Below are 23,926 nucleotides of genomic sequence, written 5' to 3'. Positions count from 1 at the left end.
AAATATGGCAGCACAGGAACGGGTCCTTCAACCAACAATGTCTGTGACCAACATGAGATACCATGACCATCCTTATCTACCTGCAGATAATGATTAGTTTAGTTCAGAGATACAGTACAGAAACAGGCCCTTCGTTCATGCCAACCAGTGATCGCTGCGTATTAATGCTACTGACACACACTCAAAAGGCAATTTATATTTCAACGTCACCCATTTCTTCTCTCCAGAGATGCTGCCTGTCCCGCTGAGTTACTCCAGCTTTTTATGCTGGAGTAAATAAGCTTGGAGTTTAGAAGGATGAGGGGATATCTTATAGAAACATATACAATTATAAAAGGACTGGACAAGCTAGATGCAGGAAAAATGTTCCCATTGTTGGGCGAGTCCAGAACCAGGGGCCACAGTCTTAGAATAAAGGGGAGGCCATTTAAGACTGAGGTGAGAAAAAAACTTTTTCACCCAGAGAGTTGTGAATTTGTGGAATTCCCTGCCACAGAGGGCAGTGGAGGCCAAATCAGTGGATGGATTTAAGAGAGAGTTAGATAGAGCTCTAGGGGATAGTGGAATCAAGGGATATGAGGAGAAGGCAGGCATGGGTTATTGATTGGGGACGATCAGCCATCGTCGCAATGAATGGCGGTGCTGGCTCGAAGGGCCGAATGGCCTCCTCCTGCACCTATTTTCTGTGTTTCTATGTTTATGTCTATCTTCGGTTTAAACCAGCATCTGCTGTTCCTTCCCACACTACTCATTTACATTTACCAGCGCTGCCAACTCTCACGCTTTGAGCGTGAGACTCACTCATTTCAGCAAATTCTCACGCCCTCACGCTGAAGAGAGAATTCTCACGCTGTCTTCAGTCCCTGCACAGCAAGGATCCTATAGCGGAGCTATACCATCTTTGCTGCACAGTTTGTCTCAGCGCTACACGACAGCGATCTGCACGGTCTGGGGAAGCGCGTCTGTTGACGGCTGTGAGTGACGTCGCGTCTCTTCTCTCTTGGTCGGATGTGCAGCCGCCGGGTGTCAGCGCATCTGTGCCGGCTATGAGCGCTGCGCTGCCGGACACCGCTGCAGCCTCGCTCCCTCCCTCCCTCCCTCCTGCCCTTCAACTCACACGGCAGCGCCAGCGCCGCCAGTCCACGCTACACCGTGCCCGCCAGAGTCCCCATTGGGCGGCCGGGGGGAGAGAGGGAGGGGGGAAAGAGAGAGAGAGAGAGAGAGAGAGGGAAAGAAAAAAAGGGAGGGATGGAGGGAAAGAAAGACAAGAGGAGGGAATGTAGACAGGGGATTAAGGAAGGAAAGGAGAAAGGGGAGAAAGAGGGAGGGTGAGGAAAGGGGGTGGGAGGGGGAGAAAGAGGGGGGATGGGGGCAGGAGGGAGGATGGGGAGGATGGAGGGAGGGGGAAGGAAAGGTGTGTGTGCGCTTGTGTGTCTGTCTCCCTGTGTGTGTCTCCTGGTGTGTGTATGTGTGCCTCCCTGTGTGTGTCTCCCTGTGTGTGTCTCCCTGCGTGTGTCTCCCTGTGTGTGTCTTCCTTTGTGTATGTGTCTCCCTGTGCATCTGTTGTCACATCCTGGCCTTAGACAGGGCTGCCAACTCTCATGCTTTGAGCGTGAGAGTCACGCATTTCAGCCAATTCTCACGCTGATGACAGAATTCTCACGCTGTCTTCAGTCCCTGCACAGTTTGTCTCTTTTGCGCCACATCAGAGCGATCTGTGCGGTCTGTGGAAGAGCGTCAGTTGGCGGCTGTGAGTGACGTCGCATCTCTTCTCTTCTCTTCTTTCTTGGTTGGATGTGCAGCCGCCGACAACATGAAGCAGCCGGAGATAGAACTAACCAGGTGAATCGGTTGTAAAACAGGGGGAGTGGTCACAATGAGGCCAAACATCTAGGACAGGGTTCGGCAACCTACAGTACACGGGCCGAATCCGGCCCGTAACCCGATAAAACCCGAACAAACCACCACCCCCCCCCCCCCCCGGTCGCTACGCTCCCTCGCAATTTCTCACTCTCAACTCTCACCCAATGTTGGCAGCCCTGCACGGCTTTGGAGTGTGGGAGGAAACCGAAACACCCAGAGAAAACCCACGAGGGTCACGGGGAGAACGTGCAAACTCCGTACGGACAGCACCCGTGGTCGGGATGGAACCCGGGTCCCTGGTGCTGTGAGGCAGCAACTCTACCGTGCCTCTTATCTTCATGCATTGAGAATCTCCCTGCCACGCGTCCCAAGCACAACGTGAAGCATCAGAATGCAGAGAGTTCAGTTACAAAACCCGCGACCCCAGTGTGCTTTCACTGCATAGAGTGACTTGGGATCGCCATCGTCTGGGTACGAGAAGGGTGGGGCGGGGGGAGGGGTAGGGGGATGACTCCCTGTCTGAGAAAAGTGTGCCATCACCGAATGACCGAACGACAGTACATCCCCCATCTTCTCTCTCGTTCTGTTTTCCTTCTCTCTCCCCTCTACACCTCTCTCTACACCAAAGATACTAAAGCGGTGTCGAAGGACCAGCTCCGCTCGATGATCTTTGCTCTACACCTCTGCCTCTCTCTGTCTACACCTTTCTCCATTGTGCAGACATCTTTTTGAGTGTGAAGCCAGGAGGAACAAGGCGACTGTGTATTTTAACACTTAAAGGGAAGAAATCAACTATGAACTATTTCAAGCAAGGTAGTCTTGTGTCATAGAGTTACAGTACCTGCCTCAACTAGCTCCTCTGGCAGCTCATTCCACATTCGCACCACCCACTGAGTGAAGTATTTGCCTCTTGGGTTCCTATTAAATCTTTCCGCTCTCACCATAAACCAATGTCATTTTGTTCTTAATTCCCCGATGAAAAAGTTAACATAATTAAACAAACGGGTTCATTTCTTAACAAGAGACAACTCACAATACGGTTGGTAGACCAGTTCAAAACTTTATTCATTATCGGCCGATGGAAGTGGCAAGGAAAACCCCAGCCAAGTGAGCAACACAGACCCTTCGCTGTCCTCTCTCCACTTCCCTGAACACAGAATTACATGGTATTATACAAAGATCCTATAGCGGAGCAAGATAGTCCACTCGATGAAAAAGACATTGTACAGTCATGGGCAGATTAATGGGTAATTTTCAGCCCCATTTCCGTAACCGGCTTCCGTCTCCACACCAAAGATCCCATAAGATACTAGTGCGGAGACGGAAGCCGGTTATGGAAACATCCTCGTAAAAATAAAAGTTATTTGGGAAAAATCTTCTCCTAATTTTCAGAATTATAATTTATTAACATAAACTGTTCCCCCGCAACGTTGATTACACTGCGAGTCGGATCGGGTCGGGTTACTGAAATGGCTGAAAAAAAGGCCTACGTTCCGCTCCGTTGCGTACTACACGTCAGCCCATTGCATTTAGAAGGAGTGGTCTATCTTGCTCCGTCCGCTATAGGATCTTTGGTATTATATACTGTTCTTTTGGCACCTAAGTACATTCCAAAGACATTATGGTCAGAAGTACAGAGAATACACATTACTACAGGATGTGTCAATCAGCAGTTGCATCAAAGGCATCTTGTCACGTGGTACAAGGCACTTACATATCAAAGGTACACAAAAAAGCTGGAGAAACTCAGCGTGTGCAGCAGCATCTATGGAGTGAAGGAAATAGGCAACGTTTCGGGCTGAAACCCGAAGGTGCTGCTGCACCCGCTGAGTTTCTCCAGCTTTTTTGCGTACCTTCGATTTTCCAGCATCTGCAGTTCCTTCTTAAAAACTACTTATCAAAGGCCTTGGACATTGTGTCGATACCCCATACTGGGATTAATCTGGGCTTCCTTTCTCGTCAAATGGTAGAAGCAGTTCAAAGTAATTGATCATTATCTCAATACACAGCAACCCGAGGCAAGCCTAGACTTGCTTTACTGCATCAATCCTCTGGAGAAAATCCTGCTTTGAGACTAAATATGTTGTAAGCTGGCTCAGGAATCCATTTAATATTTTCTTATATTTTTTACATAATTCAGCCTTAATCACCGACCCTGGATAAAAGAATCTGTGCATTCACCTGATCTCTTCCCCTCGTGATTTAATAAGCCTCTATAAGATTAACCCTCAGCATTCAGCTTGCAGCAGAAAGGGCCAATTCTGGCAAAGACAGGGAAAGGGAGTTACCTACAGGCGACTGCCGCAAAATGTTCAACAGTGGCGACAATTTTTGCTGTCGTAGGTTGGCGTAGGTGTTGTCGTAGGTTGTCGCCAGGTGTCGTAGGTGAATCCCATTAAAATGAGTCCCTGGCAGTCGCCTAAAGAGTCGCCTAAGTGGGACAGGCCCATAAGTTGTAGAGTGCAACGTTGAGTTCCGAGGGCCATCACCCACCCAGACTGAAGGTGGGGTGCTGTTCCTCAAACTTGCACAACTGTCAGAGTTGCTGCCTCACAGCACCGGTGATTTCGGTTCGATCCTGACCTCCGGTGCCGCCTGTGTGTGGAGTCTGTACGTTCTCCCTGTGACCACGTGGGTTTTCTCCAGGTGCTCCGCAAAGACATGGGTTCATTGGCCCTCTGTAAATTGTCTCTGGTGTGTAGGGCGTTGCTGCAAATGTGGGACGACAATAGACAATAGACAATAGCTGCAGGAGTAGGCCATTCGGCCCTTCGTGTCAGCACCGCAATTCAATGTGATCATGGCTGATCATTATTCCATTCCTGCCTTCTCCCCATATCCCCTGACTCCGATATCCTTAAGAGCCCTATCTAGCTCTCTATTGAAAGTATCCAGAGAACCGGCCTTCACCACCCGCCGAGGCAGAGAATTTCACAGACTGACAACTCTCTGTGAGAAAAAGTGTTTCCTCGTCTCCGTTCTAAGTGGCTTACCCCTTATTCTTAAACTGTGGCCTCTGGTTCCGGACTCCCCCAACATCGGGAACATGTTTCCTGCCTCTAGCGTGTCCAAACCCTTAACAATCATATATGTTTCAATAAGATCCCTTCTCATCCTTCTAAACTCCTGAGTGTACAAGCCCAGCTGCTCATTTATCTCAGCATATGACAGTCCCGCCATCCCGGGAATTAACCTTGTAAACCTACGCTGCACTTCCCAAATAGCAAGAATGTCCTTCCTCAAATTAGGCGACCAAAACTGCACACAATACTCCAGGCGTGGTCTCACTAGGACTCTGTACAACTGCAGAAGGACCTATACTCGACTCCTCTTGTTATGAAGGCCAGCATGCCATTCGCTTTCTTCACTGCCTGCTGTACCTGCATGCTTACTTTCATAGACTGATGAACAAGGACCCCCAGATCCCGTTGTACTTCCCCTTTTCCCAACTTGACGCCATTTAGATAGTAATCTGCCTTCCCGTTTTTGATACCAAAGTGGATAACCTCACATTTATCCACATTAAACTTAATCTACCATGCATCTGCCCACTGCCCCAACCTGTCAAAGTCATCCTGCATTCAGTGGAACTAGTGAACAGGTGATCGATGGTCGGCTTGGACTCGGTGGGCCTGTTTCCACGCTGTATCTCCAAACTAAACTAAGCTGACCAGTGGTGCCAACACTCACTCAGTGGTGGCCATGTTGAACCACTCTCTGCTCTCTTTTGGGGCTACAGCCCGTTTGGTCTTTCCTTATAGTCATAACTTGTTATTTTAAGTAGGAATCAAGGAGTGTGATGCCTGTCTGTGTGCGTCTCTACGATTTATGTAACAGCTTGTTCTGGCCTTCCGACAGGGGAGCTGTGGCGAAGAAGAGAGGCAGAAATTGACTCAACGCCAAGCACAGAGTGGAGCTGCTCGCTGTTTATTGCCATGGACTCAGCGAGGGGGCAGCCGTGACTCCGTAACCATACGCGCGTGCACACCATTACTGGGTAAGCATGGACAACCTACAGTCATACAGCGTGGAAACAGGCCCTTCAGCCCAACTTACCCACACCGACCATCATGTCCCATCTACACTTGTCCCACTTGCCTGCGTTTGGCCCATATCCCTCCAAACCTGTCCTATCCATGAACCTGTCTTAATAGACAGCAGACAATAGACAATAGGTGCAGGAGTAGGCCATTTGGCCCTTCGAGCCAGCACCGCCATTCAATGTGATCATGGCTGATCATCCCCAATCAGTACCCCGTTCCTGCCTTCTCCCCATATCCCCTGACTCTGCTATTTTTAAGAGCCTTCTTAAACTTTTAATGCTTCTTAAACTTTGTGATAGTCCCTGCCTCAACTACCTCCTCCGGCAGCTCGTTCCATACACCCACCAGCCTTTGTGTAAAAATGTAAACCCAACTTTAGAATTCCAAACGTGAAGCAAAATGAAGGTATAGAGAAGCGAGAGCTGAAGGGACAACAGCAGCTAAAGTGCTTGGTAAACATTGAAAATATTGGGAATTATCGCGTTTGCTCACTGCATTTCATCAAGTAAGGCATTATTTGTGTTTTTTCTTGATTCCTTTGGTATCTAAAAATTCTCAGAAGTGATAAATCTGGCTGTAAATTTTTCTTCAGATGTGTTTTCATTTTGTATGTAAAAACCCACGAGAACCATGGGCGATTTAAAAAAAATTACAGCCAGATTTATCACTTCTGAAACTTTTTAGATGCCAAAGGAATCAAGAAAAAACACAAATAATGCCTTAGTTGATGAAATGCAGTGAGCAAACGGCCAATGTTCGCCAAGCACTCTGGCTGTTGTTGTCCCTTCAGCTCTCGCTTCTATCTACCGTCATTTCTCCTCACTTTTGGAATTCTGAAGAAGGCTAAATGTCTCACACGCTTATCCCGATTTCCATAATTGTTTACAGCGCAAAAATTGACAATTTCAGCGGTGGGGTTTTAACGGGCCCGCTACGCTGGAAACAATGGTAAGCGCCTACCTACAGTTCATCGCGTGTAATCCATTTGGAGTAGCGTAGCAACAGTATGGGTCGTGACCCGACTGCCGTGAAACCTCCCTATACATCGGCGAGACCAAACGTAGACTGGGCGATTGTTTCGCCAATCACCTTCGCTCAGCCCGCGTGAACCAACCTGATCTCCCGGTTGCTGGACACTTTAATTCTCCTTCCCATTCCCACACAGACCTTTCTGTCCTCGGTCTCCTCCATTGTCAGAGTGAGGCCAAACGCAAATTGGAGGAACAGCATCTCATATTTCGCTTGGGCAGCTTACTGGTATGAATATTGATTTCTCTAACTTCAGGTAGCCCCGGCATTCTCTCTCTCTCTATCCCTCCCCCACCCAAATCACACCAGCTTCTCATTATCACCCAACAAACAGCTTACAATGGCCTGTTTCCTTTATCAGCATTACTTGTTTACATATCTTTCATTCATTGTTCTTTATCTCTCCGCATACAATACAACAATAATACTTTATTAACCAAGTATGTTTCACAACATACGAGGAATTTCATTTGCCAAGTCAGTCATGCAAATAAAAAGCAACAGAACACACAAAATACATTTTAACATAACAACACCGTCTAGATCTCTCCTTTACCTTATCCCTAACCTGTCTGAAGAATGGTCTCGACCCGAAACCGTTCCTTCTCTCCGGAGTGCTGCCTGTCCTGCTGAGTTACCCTGGCTTTTTGTGTCTATCTTCGGTTTAAACCAGCATCTGTTGTTTCTTCCTACACAAGCCCAACCAGCCGCCTGGGCTGGAGTAAATCATCCCCACCCTGACTGTAACACTTCCTCAGTACCACACCAAACTGTCCTTGTGTCCACGGAATGCTGCTTACATGCAACAGTACAGCACGGGAACTGGCCCTTCGGCCCGCAACGGCCCGGGGATCTTATAGAAACTTACAAAATTCTTAAGGGGTTGGACAGGCTAGATGCAGGAAGATTGTTCCCGATGTTGGGGAAGTCCAGAACAAGGGGTCACAGTTTAAGGATAGGGGGAAAATGTTTGAGAAAAACATTTTTCACACAGAGAGTGGTGAATCTGTGGAATTCTCTGCCACAGAAGGTAGTTGAGGCCAGTTCATTGGCTATATTTAAGAGGGAGTTAGATGTGGCCCTTGTGGCTAAAGGGATCAGGGGGTATGGAGAGAAGGCTCCATAGGATGCTGAGTTGGAATGATCAGCCATGATCATATTGAATGGCGGTGCTGGCTCAAAGGGCCGAATGGCCTACTCCTGCACCTAATTTCTATGTTTCTATGTTTTCTATGTTTCTATGTTTTCTATGTTTCTATGTTTCTATGTTTCTATGTTTCTATGTTTCTATGTTTCTATGTTTCTATGTTTCTATGTTTCTATGTTTCTATGTTTCTATGTTCCTATGTTTCTATGTTTCTATGTTTCTATGTTTCTATGTTTCTATGTTCCTATGTTCCTATGTTTCTATGTTTCTATGTTTCTATGTTTCTATGTATCTATGCAACATCCGTGCCGAGCGTGATACAAGAGATAAACTAATATCAACAGCCTGCACCGTATCCATGTCATACGAGTGTTGTGTTTACAGGCCTCATATACTGCTGCAAGAAAGGCCTGGATAGAGAGGATGTATCCACTAGTGGGAGAGTCTAGGACCACAGGCCATAGCCTCAGAATTAAAGGATATTCCTTTAGGAATAAGATGAGGAGGAATTTATTTAGTCAGTGGGTGGTGAATCTGTGGAATTCTCTGCCACAGAAGGCTGTGGAGGCCGATTCACTGTGCATTTACCCGATCTATTCCTCTCATGATCCTGCGCTCCAAGGAATAGAGTCCTAGCCTGCGCAACCTCGCCCTCTAGCTCAGGCCCTCGAGCCTGTGGTGGAGATGTGTGCAGTAAACACAAATGCTTTGGTTGCCTGCTGGCTTAAGCTGTTCTATTCTGGTTTTAAGAGATTTAACTCTTGATGATGCTTATTATGTGCAACTTGCTAATATTCAGACTATCTCATTGTGGTTTCCATCTGCTCCAAGCACTCTTATACATCGACGAGACTTAGCCTACTGCACTTTATCTGCTTATTTATGTGTGTATATATATATTCAATGGTATATGGACACACTGATCTGTTCTGTATTATTTATGCCTACTATATTCTGTTGTACTGAAGCAAAGCAAGAATTTAATTGTCCTATCTGGGACACATGACAATAAACTCTCTTGAATCTTGACCAAACGCAGACTGGGCGATCGTTTCGCAGAACACCTTCGCTCAGCCCGCATGAACCAACCTGATCTCCCGGTTGCTGGACACTTTAATTCCCCTTCCCGTTCCCACGCTGACCTTTCTGTCCTCGGTCTCCTCCATGGTCAGAGTGAGGCTAAACGCAAATTGGAGGAACAGCATCTCACATTTCGCTTGGGCAGCTTACAGCCCAGTGGTATTAAAATATTGGTTTCTCTAACTTCAGGTAGCCCTGGCATACCCTCTCTCTCTATCCCTCCCCCACCCAAGTCACACCAGCTTCTCATTTTCACCCTACAAACAGCTTACAATGGCCTGTTTCCTTTATCAGCATTACTTGTTTACATATCTTTCATTCATTGTTCTTTATCTCTCCGCATACAATACAACAATAATACTTTATTAGCCAAGTATGTTTTGCAACATACGAGGAATTTCATTTGCCAAGTCAGTCATGCAAATAAAAAGCAACAGAACACACAAAATACATTTTAACATAACAACACCGTCTAGATCTCTCCTTTCCCTTATCCCTAACCTGTCTGAAGAATGGTCTCGACCCGAAACCGTTCCTTCTCTCCGGAGATGCTGCCTGTCCCGCTGAGTTACCCCGGCTTTTTGTGTCTATCTTCGGTTTAAACCAGCATCTGTAGTTTCTTCCTACACAAGCCCAACCAGCCGCCTGGGCTGGAGTAAATCATCCCCACCCTGACTGTAACACTTCCTCAGTACCACACCAAACTGTCCTTGTGTCCACGGAATGCTGCTTACATGCAACAGTACAGCACGGGAACTGGCCCTTCGGCCCGCAACGGCCCGGGGATCTTATAGAAACTTACAAAATTCTTAAGGGGTTGGACAGGTTAGATGCAGGAAGATTGTTCCCGATGTTGGGGAAGTCCAGGACAAGGGGTCACAGTTTAAGGATAAGGGGAAAGTCTTTGAGAAAAACATTTTTCACAGAGAGTGGTGAATCTGTGGAATTCTCTGCCACAGAAGGTAGTTGAGGGCAGTTCATTGGTTATATTTAAGAGGGAGTTAGATATGGCCCTTGTGGCTAAAGGGATCAGGGGGTATGGAGAGAAGGCAGGTACAGGATACTGAGTTGGATAATCAGCCATGATCATATTGAATGGCGGTGCTGGCTCGAAGGGCCGAATGGCCTACTCCTGCACCTATTTTCTATGTTTCTATGTTTCTATGTTTCTATGCAACATCCGTGCCGAGCGTGAGACAAGAGATAAACTAATATCAACAGCCTGCACCGTATCCATGTCATACGAGTGTTGTGTTTACAGGCCTCATATACTGCTGCAAGAAAGGCCTGGATAGAGAGGATGTATCCACTAGTGGGAGAGTCTAGGACCACAGGCCATAGCCTCAGAATTAAAGGATATTCCTTTAGGAATAAGATGAGGAGGAATTTCTTTAGTCAGAGGGTGGTGAATCTGTGGAATTCTCTGCCACAGAAGGCTGTGGAGGCCGATTCACTGTGCATTTACCCGATCTATTCCTCTCATGATCCTGCGCTCCAAGGAATAGAGTCCTAGCCTGCGCAACCTCTCCCTCTAGCTCAGGCCCTCGAGCCTGTGGTGGAGATGTGTGCAGTAAACACAAATGCTTTGGTTGCCTGCTGCCTTAAGCTGTTCTATACTGGTTTTAAGAGATTTAACTCTTGACGATGCTTATTATGTGCAACTTGCTAATATCCAGACTATCTCTTTGTGGTTTCCATCTGCTCCAAGCACTCTTATACATCGACGAGACTTAGCCTACTGCACTTTATCTGCTTATTTATGTGTGTATATATATATTCAATGGTATATGGACACACTGATCTGTTCTGTATTATTTATGCCTACAATATTCTGTTGTGCTGAAGCAAAGCAAGAATTTCATTGTCCTATCTGGGACACATGACAATAAACTCTCTTGAATCTTGACCAAAGGCAGACGGGGCGATCGTTTTGCGGAACACCTTCGCTCAGCCCGCATGAACCAACCTGATCTCCCGGTTGCTGGACACTTTAATTCCCCTTCCCGTTCCCACGCTGACCTTTCTGTCCTCGGTCTCCTCCATGGTCAGAGTGAGGCTAAACGCAAATTGGAGGAACAGCATCTCACATTTCGCTTGGGCAGCTTACAGCCCAGTGGTATTAAAATATTGATTTCTCTAACTTCAGGTAGCCCCGGCATTCCCTCTCTCTCTATCCCTCCCCCACCCAAGTCACACCAGCTTCTCATTTTCACCCTACAAACAGCTTACAATGGCCTGTTTCCTTTATCAGCATTACTTGTTTACATATCTTCCATTCATTGTTCTTTATCTCTCCGCATACAATACGACAATAATACTTTATTAGCCAAGTATGTTTTGCAACATACGAGGAATTTCATTTGCCAAGTCAGTCATGCAAATAAAAAGCAACAGAACACACAAAATACATTTTAACATAACAACACCGTCTAGATCTCTCCTTTACCTTATCCCTAACCTGTCTGAAGAAGGGTCTCGACGCGAAACCGTTCCTTCTCTCCGGAGATGCTGCCTGTCCCGCTGAGTTACCCCGGCTTTTTGTGTCTATCTTCGGTTTAAACCAGCATCTGTAGTTTCTTCCTACACAAGCCCAACCAGCCGCCTGGGCTGGAGTAAATCATCCCCACCCTGACTGTAACACTTCCTCAGTACTACACCAAACTGTCCTTGTGTCCACGGAATGCTGCTTACATGCAACAGTACAGCACGGGAACTGGCCCTTCGGCCCGCAACGGCCCGGGGATCTTATAGAAGCGTACAAATGTCTTAAGGGGTTGGACAGGCTAGATGCAGGAAGATTGTTCCCGATGTTGGGGAAATCCAGGACAAGGGGTCACAGTTTAAGGATAAGGGGAAAGTCTTTGAGAAAAACATTTTTCACACAGAGAGTGGTGAATCTGTGGAATTCTCTGCCACAGAAGGTAGTTGAGGGCAGTTCATTGGTTATATTTAAGAGGGAGTTAGATATGGCCCTTGTGGCTAAAGGGATCAGGGGGTATGGAGAGAAGGCAGGTACAGGATACTGAGTTGGATAATCAGCCATGATCATATTGAATGGTGGTGCTGGCTTGAAGGGCCGAATGGCCTACTCCTGCACCTATTTTCTATGTTTCTATGTTTCTATGTTTCTATGTTTCTATGCAACATCCGTGCCGAGCTTGATGCAAGAGATAAACAAATATCAACAGCCTGCACCGTATCCATGTCATACGAGTGTTGTGTTTACAGGCCTCATATACTGCTGCAAGAAAGGCCTGGATAGAGAGGATGTATCCACTAGTGGGAGAGTCTAGGACCACAAGCCATAGCCTCAGAATTAAAGGGCATTCCTTTAGGAATAAGATGAGGAGGAATTTATTTAGTCAGAGAGTGGTGAATCTGTGGAATTCTCTGCCACAGAAGGCTGTGGAGGCCGATTCAATGGATATTTTTCAGGCAGAGATGAATTCTGGATTAGTATCGTTGCCAGGGATTATGGGGAGGGAGAGATAGATTAGCCATGATTGAATGATGGAGTAGACTTGATGGGCCAAATGGCCTAATGCTGTTTCTATCACTTAAGAATTTATGAATTTCATTGTTCTGCTTTCCATAAGACATGGGAGCAGAATTAGTTACCCAATTTAATAATTTAAGATACCCAAGCGGAATTGCGTATCAGCCACTCCAAAGACGTACAGGTTTGTTTAATTGGCTTGATATAAATGTAAATTGTCCCTTGTGTGTGTAGGATCGCTGGTCGGTGCCGTCTCGGTGGGCCGAAGGGCCTGTTTCCGTGCTGTATCTCTAAACTAAAATAATCAGCCATGATCACATTGAATGGCGGTCGGTGCTGGCTTGAAGGGCTGAATGGCCTACTCCTGCACCTATTGTCTATTGTCTATAAACCAGTGTGTGGGAACGAACTGCAGATGCTGGTTTAAATTGAAGATGGACACAAAAGGCTGGAGTAACTCAGCAGGTCAGGCAGCATCTCTGGAGAAAAGGAATAGGCGACGTTTCGGGCCGAGACCATTCTTCCAGCCTCTAATTTCTCTTTCTCATCAGGTAGTTTTTTTGCTACTGGTTTGAAGTGTTGCGTGACCAGACTCGTTGCACCTGCTTCATTTTACTTGGTAATAGGAAGCTCTTGTGTGATGTGGTTTTCTCCAGGAGCACAAAGGCAGCATGGTGCAAATTCCTCGTCAATGTAGCCCATTGTTCTGCTGCTTCTGCAGGTAAACAAATCAGGGTGCAGTGTGGAGAGGAATTCCATTGACAGGCAGCTTCACCACAACACCTCCAGTGGAATATGATCACATCCACTTTTATTCTGAGGGCCCGAGTTCTTTGTTTAGAGATACAGCGTGGAAACAGGGCCCTTCGGCCCACCATGTCCGCGCCGACCAGCGATCCCCGTACACTAAAGGGGCTGTCCCACTTGGGCGAGTTAAGAAGAGTGTCTTCGACCGTCAAGCTCGAGGGCACTCGCCTGGAAAGCCCCGAGCTGGATCGACCGTCGGCGTTGAAACCGCGAGGTGGATCGACCGACCACACATCGCAAAGGTGGGGGCCAGGGAAAGCGGGGGAGCGCTGTCTGAAATTCACACACGCGATGAAGAGGAAGGTAAAACGGCTGCACAGTAACGGTACAGTGCGGAGGAGGGGGGGGGTGGGGGGGGAGAGTGGGGGGGGAAGAGGGAGTGGAGACACTTTTAAGAAGCCAGACAACTAATAATAATTCCGCAAAGACCGCTCCCTCCGCAACTCCCTCGTCAAATCATCCCTTCCCTCCCGCACCACCCCCTCCCCGGGCACTTTCCGTTGCAACCGCAAGAAATGCAACACCTGTCCCTTCACCTCCCCCCTCGACTCCATTCAAGGTCCCAAGCAGTCGTTCCAGGTGCGACAAAGGTTCACCTGTATCTCCTCCAACCTCATCTACTGCATCCGCTGCTCTAGATGTCAGCTGATTTACATCGGTGAGACCAAGCGTAGGTTGGGCGACCGTTTCGCCGAACACCTCCGCTCAGTCCGCAATAACCTACCTGACCTCCCGGTGGCTCAGCACTTCAACTCCCCCTCCCATTCCCAATCCGACCTCTCTGTCCTGGGTCTCCTCCATTGCCAGAGTGAGCAACAGCGGAAATTGGAGGAACAGCACCTCATATTCCGTCTGGGGTCCTTGCGTCCTTATGGCATCAACATTGAATTCCCCCAATTTGGCTAGCCTGTGCTGTCTCCCCCCCTTCCTTCACCCTCTAGCTGTCTCCTCCCACACTCACATCCGCCCGCCCTCGGGCTCCTCCTCCTCCTCCCTTTTTCCTTCTTTCTTTCCCCACCCCCTATCAGTCTGAAGAAGGGTTTCGGCCCGAAACGTCGCCTATTTCCTTCGCTCCATAGATGCTGCTGCACCCGCTGAGTTTCCCCAGCAATTTTGTGTACCTTATAATACCGGCCGGTTTTCCTTGGTCCTGAAAGCTCCAGTGAGCCAATCAAAATGCCCGGTCAGTGATGGAGATTGCCTACGGCTGCCCTCGACTGCCTGCAACTAAATAGCGACCCCACTCCAATGCACTACGAGTACAAAAGAACCATACCGACCAAATTTTACTCGCTGAAAAATTTTCAACATGCTGAAAACATTTCCGCAACTTAGCTGAGGCCGCGAGTATGTGGGAACTTCCCTCGAGCATGAAGGAGAGTTCCAGTGACCTCATAGGACCTCCGAGGACCACGTGTCGGCCATGCTGTGAGTTTGAAGGTCGAAGACATTCTTCTAAACTCGCAGATTAGGTCGCCCAAGTGGGACAGCCCCTTAAAAATATCCTACACACACACACGAGGGACAATTTACATTTATACCAAGCCAGGCAAAAATGCTGGAGAAATTCAGCGGGTGAGGAAGCATCTAGGGTGCGAAGGAATAGGCGTCGTTTCGGGTCCAGACCCTTCTTCAGACGAGACCCTGAAAAAGTTACTTTTATAACAATCAAACAGGTTCGCTTCTTAATAAACAGACAACTCAAAATACCGTTGGTAGACCAGTTCAAAACTTTACTTATTATCGGCCGATGGAGGTGGCAGGAAGCTCAGTCAAGTGAGCAATACAGACACTTCACTGTCCTCATTCCACTTCTCCGAACAACAGAATTATATTGTATTATATAGTGTTTTTTTGTCACCTTAGCACATTCCACAAACATTAGTCATGGTCAGAAGTGCAGGAAATAAAGGTTCCTACAGAATGCATCACATCAAATGCATTTTGTCATATGGTACAAGATATCTTACATATTAAAGACATTGGCCATTTGTCAATACCTCTTAATGAGATCAATCTATCTTCTTCTCTCATCACTTCCCCCATCACAGACATCGGACATTTGGTGCAAGGCATTTTACATATCAAAGACATCAGCCATTTGTCAATAACTCTTAGTGAAATCAATCTACTGGAGAAAAGCCTAATTTGAGACTAAATATAAGCTGTAAGCTAGCCCAGGAACCAATTTAATATCTTCTTATATTTTTAACTTAATTCAGCCTTATCAACCATTCTCAGATGAATGGTCTCGACGCGAAACGTCACCTATTCCTTCGCTCCATAGATGCTGCCTCGCCCGTTGAGTTTCTCCAGCATTTTTGTCCACCTTCGATTTTTCCAGCATCTGCAGTTCTTTCTTAAACATTTATACCAAGCCAACTAACCTACAAACCTGTACGGCTTTAGAATGTGGGAGGAAAACGAAGATCTCTGAGAAAACCTACGCAGGTCACGGGGATAACGTACAAACTCCGTAAAGGCAAGCACGGTGGCACAGCGGTAGAGTTGCTGCCTTACAGCGAAAGCGGAGACCCGGGTTCGATCCCGATTACAGGTACTGTCTGTACGGAGTTTGTACGTTCACCCCGTGACCTGCGTGGGTTTTCTCCGAGATCTTCGGTTTCCTCCCACACTCCAAAGACGTGCTGGTTTGTAGGTTAATTGGCTTGGTGTAAATGTAAAAATTGTCCCTGGTGGGTGTAGGATAGTGTTAATGCGTGGTGATCGCTGGTCGGCGTGGGCCGAGGGGCCTGTTTCCGTGCTTTTTCCCTAAACTAAAGTAAACACACGTGGTCAGGATCGAACCCGGGTCTCTGGTGAAAGAGTTAGTTATTAATTGATTCTTGTCATATTTAAGCTTTCCTGTTGTAAAAGGCCAATTGTAATGCATGATGGGATTTGGACAACTTCCATTGTGACAAGGGTTTTTTTAACTTAAGGTGAAAAGTTCGCAGCTCTCTTGCAAGGTTTTTTATGTAAGTTGAAGAGGTTAATCAGATAAGAAGGGGCCCAGAGGATTCCATTGGGGTGACTGGCTTTTGGCAAAGAGAGATAAACAACTCCATATTTGCAGGTGGATGATGGTTTTTGTACATTACATCATGCATTTGATTTTATTTCCGTACGTATATAAACTCGCGTGTTCTGGTATTTCTTTGTGTGTGCTGCTGGAGATTCAGACGTGAAACTGTTGCCTCTGAGTCTCTCAGTCCACACCTGCCAGACGTTAAATTAAAGCTTTGTATGGTCTTAAGAATTTGTACTTTGTCTATCTTTTAGTGAACCTTTTCACTGGCACTGTAAGGCAGTAGGTCTACTGCTGCACTGTGACACCTATTCTGAGGGCCTAAACTGTAGGTGTAGGAAGGACGCTGGTTTAACCTGCAGATGGACACAAAAAGCTGGAGTAACTCAGCGGGTCGGACAGCATATAGTCAGAGGGAGCTATAGCTATATCCTTAAACTATGGGGAGAGGTTGAGCAGGCTGCATCTCTAATCCTTGAAGCGCAGGAGGATGAGGGGTGATCTTGTAGGAGGTGTACAAAATCATGAGAGGAATAGATCGAGTAGATGCACAGAGTCTCTTGCCCAGAGTTGGGGAAGTAAGACCCAGAGGACATGAGTTTAAGTTGAGGGGGGGGAAAGATTTAATAGGAATCTGAGGGGTAACTTTTTCCCACAAAGGGTGGTGGGTGTGTGGAACGAGCTGCTGGTCAAAGTAGTCGAGGCAGGGACTACTGCAGCGTTTAAAAAAAACAATTAGACAGGTAAATAGATAGGACAGGTTTAGAGGGATATGGGCCAAATGCAAGCAGGTGGGACTAGAGTGGATGGGACATGTGGGCTGGTATGTGCGAGTTGGGCCGAAGGGCCTGTTTCCACACTGTATGATTCTCTATTCCAAAACCTATTGAGCCGAGTATTCAATTTAAACATATAAACCTTGAATTCTCCAATTTTAGGGAACTAACCAACAACCTCTCACTTTTTTTTCTCTTCCCTCTCTATTCACTGTGTATCCTTTCTTACAATACTGAGACGAAAACTGTACACAGTACTCCAGGATTAGCTTCTCCAATACTCTATACTTCCCTGTTTCTGCATTTCAACCCCATACCTGTCTATTAGTTGCACCTGCACATCTTGTCCCGAAACGTTGCCTATTTCCTTTGCTCCATAGATGCTGCCTCACCCGCTGAGTTTCTCCAGCATTTTTGTCTACCTTCGATTTTCCAGCATCTGCAGTTCCTTCTTAAACATAACATCTTGAGCTTTGTGCACTCTGACTGCTAGATTCCTCCGCGCAACCCTTTGTCCATTCTGTAGGAAGGAACTACAGGTGCTGGTATATACTGAAGATAGACACAAAGTGCTGGAGTAACTCAACGGCTCAGGCAGCATCGGTGGAGAAAAAGGATGGGCGGCGTTTCGGGTCGGAAGAAGGGTCCTGACCCGAACTGTCGCTCATCACTTTCCTCCAAACCGTGAAGAACTTTGTTACATCCTGCGTTCATCGGTACCTTTTGCATTTCCTTTTTTTCTCCTCTATTGAACCGAACTGTCTCGTGGTGAATGTGGTGTCGACTCTGTCGTAACAAAGGTCTGTGTCCCACATTCTAACCGACTTTCATCGAACTTCCTCTTCAACTTCCTCCAGTTAACATCCCTTGGTTTTTTTGGAAGTGAGAAAATGCCTTGAAAGAATCAAACACCTCAGGATTCCACCGAGAGCTGACGTTGTTGTCGAGGGTCGAGAAAATGGCATTCAGCCAAGGCTCACCAAACTCCTGGGATGGAACGTAGCACGGTACAGCACAAGAGCAGGCCCTTCGGCCCACATTGTATGTGCCGGACATGATGCCAAGGCCAACCCTATCTGCCTGCACATGATCTATATTCCTGCATATCCATATGTACGGCACAGTGGCGCAGCGGTAGAGTTGCTGCCTTACAGCGCCAAAGTCCTGGGTTTACAAAAAAACTGTAAATTGTCCCTAGTATGTGGGATAGTGTTCGTGTGCGGGGATTGACGATTGCTGCAATCTGAAGAAGGGTCCCGACCTAAAGCATGTTCTCTGGAGAAGCTGAGTTACTCCAGCACTTTGTGTTTTTATTGCTTAATATTCCAGCACTTGAAATTGCTTGTGTCGACATTTTTCTTCCCATTGATTTTATGTCAACAGCCAATCACAATCCCTAGCGTGACAATGATACGATAGAACTTTCTTCATCCCAGGAGGGGAATTGATTTCTTTGTCCAGGTGACAATTTTTTAGCTGCGGTCGGAGGGAGTTTTTTGACTTCAGGTGTTTTTATGTATGTACGCACGGACTGGGAATAGGGAGGTGTTTTAATGTGGGAAGATCACACCTTCAGAAATGAGCTACAACATCGCATCATTGGACAACTGAAAGATACAGCATGGAAACGGACCCTTCGGCCCATCGAGTCCATGCTAGTTGGTCCTGTTATCCCACTTTCTCATCCACTCCTGACACTCTTGGGGAGATTTACAGAGGCAACTTAATCCCCAGACACGCACGTCTTCGGGATGTGAGAGGAAACCAGAGCGCCCGGAGGAAACCCACGTGGTCACAGGGAGAATGTGCAAAACCCACACTTGCGTTCACTAGATCTTAAAAGAATGAGAGGAAGTTTCTAATTGACTGGCAGCATGGCGGTAGAGTTGCTGACTTGCAGCCCTACAGATCCTGACTACAGGTGCTGTCTGTGCGGAGTTTGCATGATCCCCCTGTGACCATGTGGGCTTTCTCCGGGTGCTCCGGTTTCTTCCCACATTCCAAAGACATGCAGGTTTGTAGGCTCATTGGCTTCTGTAGCTTGTCCCTAGTGTGTAGGATAGAACTAGTGTACGGGATGATCGCTGGTTGTACTCGCTAGAATTTGGAAGATTGAGGGGGGATTTTATAGAAACTTACAAAATTCTTAAGGGGTTGGACAGGCTAGATGCAGGAAGATTGTTCCCGATGTTGGGGAAGTCCAGAACAAGGGGTCGCAGTTTAAGAATAAGGGGGAAATCTTTTAGGACCGAGATGAGAAAAACATTTTTCACACAGAGAGTGGTGAATCTCTGGAACTCTCTGCCACAGAAGGTAGTTGAGGCCAGTTCATTGGCTATATTTAAGAGGGAGTAAGATGTGGCCCTTGTGGCTAAAGGGATCAGGGGGTATGGAGAGAAGGCAGGTACAGGATACTGAGTTGGATGATCAGCCAAGATCATATTGAATGGCGGTGCAGGCTCGAAGGGCCGAATGGCCTACTCCTGCACCTATTGTCTATGTTTCTATGGTGCGGGCTGAAGGACCTGGTTTCCACCCTGTATCTCTAACATTAAAACTAAAAGATGCTGTAGAAACCTAGACATTTTTTAACAGGACGTGATGGATTGAGATGTTCATGATAGTGGAGCGATCACTTTCTCTGGATAATGAAGTCATTTAAGACTGAGATGAGGACAATTTTGTTCTCCCGAGAGAGGTGAGGCTGTGAGATTTTCTGCAACAATAACCACTTGAAGCCAAATCACTGGATGTATTCAAGAGCGAATTGGATATTTTTTTCGGGACAAGAGAGATCAAAGGACATCGTAGGTTGGGAGAGAAGCCCGAAGAGGTTTCTGTTTTTAAGTAGACACAAAATGCCGGCGTAACTCAGCAGCACAGGCAGCATCTCTGGAGAAATGGGTGACGTTTCGGATCGAGTCCCTTCTTCAGATGACGTTTCGGGCCCAGTCCTTTCTTCATCCTGGAGAAGGGTCTCGACCCAAAGTGTCACCCATTCCTTCTCTCCAGAGATGCTGCCTGTCCCGCTGAGTTACTCCAGCATTTTGTGTCTATATATTTGGTGTAAACCAGCATCTGCAGTTCCTTCCAACACATTCTGCATTTAGGTAGTCAGTCGTGATCACATTGAGTGGCAGAGCACTCAACAAGCCAACTTAGTTTGGTGTGGAGATACAGCGTGGAAACGGGTCCTTCGGCCCATCGAGTCCATACCGACCATCGATGACCCGTTCACAGTAGTTCTGTGTTATCCCACTTTCTCGTCCACTCTGTACGCACTAGCGACAATTTACAGAGGGCCAGTTAACCTCCAAACTGCCACGTCTTTGGGATGTGGGTGGAAACTGGAGCACCCGGAGGAAACCCACGCGGTCACAGGGAGAACGTGCAAACTCCACGCACAGACAGTACCTGAGGTCAAGGATCGAACCCAGATCTCTAGCGCTGTGAGGCAGCAGCTCCACCCGCTGCGCTACTGCTGCCCTATTCCTGCCCTTTGTTTATAGTGTTTCTATGCAATTGAACTGACGTAAGGGGGCAATTTTTAAGCACATGTGATTTGCTTGACAGATGCCTTAATGTTGGAACACTGCTACCCATTCCCGCAAATCCCGAGTCTTTCAGTGACTGCCTCCAGCTTTTGTGTCGTCTCCAGTGAAGAACACCAAAAACAAATGACTTCAGCAACTGATGAGCTGTTCAACAGCGATTCGAGGTAACCTTCCAAGCCAACATGTCACTTTATAGCTGTTTAAGGATGTCTGATCACATTGATGGCCGGTGGTTCAAATGATCAGTACTCTACATGGATGCATGGTTGTATTTGACAATTGGGTGCGAGCCAGTTTTGAATGGTTGGTTGCATTTAACCCCAGTGTTGCTAATCTGTAATGGAATCGTCATAGGTTTAGGGTTATTATTGTCACGTGTACCTAGGCACAGTGAAAAGCTTTTCAGAGCTATAGGGTGGCACGGTGGAGCACCAGAAGAATTGCTGCCCGACAGCGCCAGAGACCTGGTTTTGATCCTGATTACGTTTGCTGTCGGTACAGAGTTTGTACGTTCTCCCCGTGACCTGCGTGGGTTTTGCCCGGGAGCTCCGGTTTACACCCACACTCCAAAGACGTGCAGGTTTGTAGGTTAATTGGCTTGGTACAAATGTAAATTGTTCCTCGTGTGTAGGATCATGTTAGTGTGCGGGGATCGCTGGTCGGCGCAAACTCAGTGGGCCGAAGGATCTTTTTCCGCGCTGTATCTCTAAATTAAACTTAAGGTCTCCCCTCAACTCTGATACTTCAGGAAAAACAATCCAAGTATGTACAATTTCTCCTTATAGTTAATACTCTAATCCAGGCTGCACCCTGGTACATTTTTTCTGCATCCTCTCCGAAGTCTCCACATTCTTCCTATAATGGGGTGACTAGAACTACACCCAATACTAAAAATGCAGCCTTCCCAAGGTTTTATAACATTGCAACATGACTCACTAACTCTTGTATTCAAGAGTGTTTTATTGTCAAATGTCCCAGATGGAATAATGAAATTCCTTCCCATTGCAGCACAACAGAATATATAAACATAGTACACTAAATAATATGATAAACAAGAGAGGAAAAAAAGTTCAGTGTGTTATATATACACTTATTCACATGTACACACCCATTCACTCACTCACACACTCACTCACTCACACACACACACACACCACATATTAAACACATACTTACACACATACTCAAAAAACAAAGAATAGTAGTGCAATAATAATAATAGTCTATTGAAGTTCAGAGCATATTTGAGATTGTAGTGTTTAATAGCCTGATGGCTGTAGGGAAGAAGCTGTCCCTGAACCTGGACTTCACAGTTTTCAGGCTCCTGTACCTTCTTCCTGATGGCAGTTGTGATATGAGTGTGTGGCCAGGATCGTGTGGGTCTTTGATAATGTTGGCTGCCTTTTTGAGGCAGCGACTTCGATAGATCCCGTCAACGGTGGGGAGGTCAGGGCTAGTGATGGACTGGGCAGTGGTCACAACTTTTTACAGTCTTTTCCGCTCCTGGACGTTCAAGTTGCCGAACCAGGCCAACCAACCAGTCTGTATGCTCTCTACTGTGCACCTGTAGAAGTTGAAGAGAATCCTCTCAGACAAACCGACTCTCCGTAATCTTCTCAGGAAGTAGAGGCATTGATGTGGTTTCTTTATAATTGCATCAGTGTGCTGGGTCCAGGAAAGAACTTCAAAAATATGCACGCCCAGGAATTTGAAGTTTTTGACTCTCTCCACCATTATCCCATTGATATAAACAGGATTGTGGGTCATCCTTCCTCTTCCAGAGTCCACAATCAGTTATTTGGTTTTACTGATATTGAGAGCCAGGTTGTTGTGCTGGCACCATTTGGTCAATCGGTCGATCTCACTACTATACTCTGACTCATCACCATCTGTTATTCGTCCAACAACAGTGGTGTCGTCGGTGAACTTGGAGATAGAGTTCGCACTATGTCCGGCTACACAGTCATGAGTATAGAGTGAGTAGAGCAGCGGGCTGAGCACACAGCCTTGAGGTGCTCCCGTGCTGATTGTTAATGAGGAAGAAGTGTTTCTGCCAATTCAAACACTGTGGTTTGTGGTTGAGGAAGTCGGGGATCTAATTGCAGAGGGATGCACAGAGACCCAGTTTTGTGAGCTTGGTAACCAGCTTTTTATTTTTATTTTTTTTTTTTTTAATATAAATTTATTCAATTATTAAAAAATAATATTACACTACAATAAAACAAGCCAGAACCCACCACCATAATACAATACAAACATGTAATAAACTACTATACAACTATGATACAATCCTTATTGAGGATTTGGTAACCAGCTTGGAGGGGATGATGGTATTGAATGCCGAGCTGTAATCTATAAACAACAGCCTGATGTAAGTGTTTTTATTGTCCAAGTGGTCCAATGCGGAGTGGAGAGCCAGTGAGATCACATCCTCCGTTGACCTGTTGTGACGGTAGGAGAACTGTAGTGGGTCGAGGTTCTTGTCGAGGTAGGAGTTGATATCATAGAAACATAGAAATAGGTGCAGGAGTAGGCCATTCAGCCCTTCGAGCCTGCACCGCCATTCAATATGATCATGGCTGATACTGTATATGGTGGATCACATTATCCACCATAACCAACCTCTCAAAGCACTTCATCACCACAGACGTTAGTGCCACTGGTCGATAGTCGTTGAGGCACATCACCTTACTCTTCTTGGGCACTGGTATTATTGATGCCCTCTTAAAGCAGGTGGGAACCTCAGACCTCATTAATGAGATGTTGAAAATATCCGTTAAAACTCCAGCCAGTTGGTCTGCACAGGTTTTGAGAACACGACCGGATATACCATCAGGTCCAGGCGCTTTCCAAGGGTTCAACCCCCTGAAAGATCTTCTGACGTCGGCCTCTGTGACTGTGACTGTAATACCATCAGGGTGAATGGGGGCTCGGGAAGGCACATCAGTGTTCTCCCTATCAAGGCATGTGTAGAACGCATTGAGCTCGTCAGGGAGTGACGCTTCACTGTTGCTTGAGCTGCCTCCTGATTTCGCCTTGTAGGAGGTGATGGCATTCAAGCCCTGCCACAGTTGCCGAACATCTGCCCCATCCTCCAGCTTGG

General features: G+C 46.7%; 1 protein-coding gene across 1 annotated transcript in view; it reads left to right on the top strand.

Annotated features, from left to right (window-relative positions):
* irag2 (inositol 1,4,5-triphosphate receptor associated 2) overlaps positions 1 to 23,926 on the top strand; it is a 115,530-nt gene that overhangs the window by 40,136 nt on the left and 51,468 nt on the right. The window contains exons 5-6 of the mRNA XM_033039443.1: positions 5,722 to 5,860; positions 20,843 to 20,987. Coding sequence (XP_032895334.1) covers positions 20,851 to 20,987 — 137 coding nt within the window. The 5' untranslated portion in view covers positions 5,722 to 5,860; positions 20,843 to 20,850. The remainder of the gene's footprint in view (positions 1 to 5,721; positions 5,861 to 20,842; positions 20,988 to 23,926) is intronic.

Source organism: Amblyraja radiata, chromosome 21 (assembly GCF_010909765.2).
Source record: "Amblyraja radiata isolate CabotCenter1 chromosome 21, sAmbRad1.1.pri, whole genome shotgun sequence".
Classification (NCBI taxonomy): Eukaryota; Metazoa; Chordata; class Chondrichthyes; order Rajiformes; family Rajidae; genus Amblyraja; species Amblyraja radiata.
This window is presented reverse-complemented; position numbering and strand designations above follow the sequence as displayed.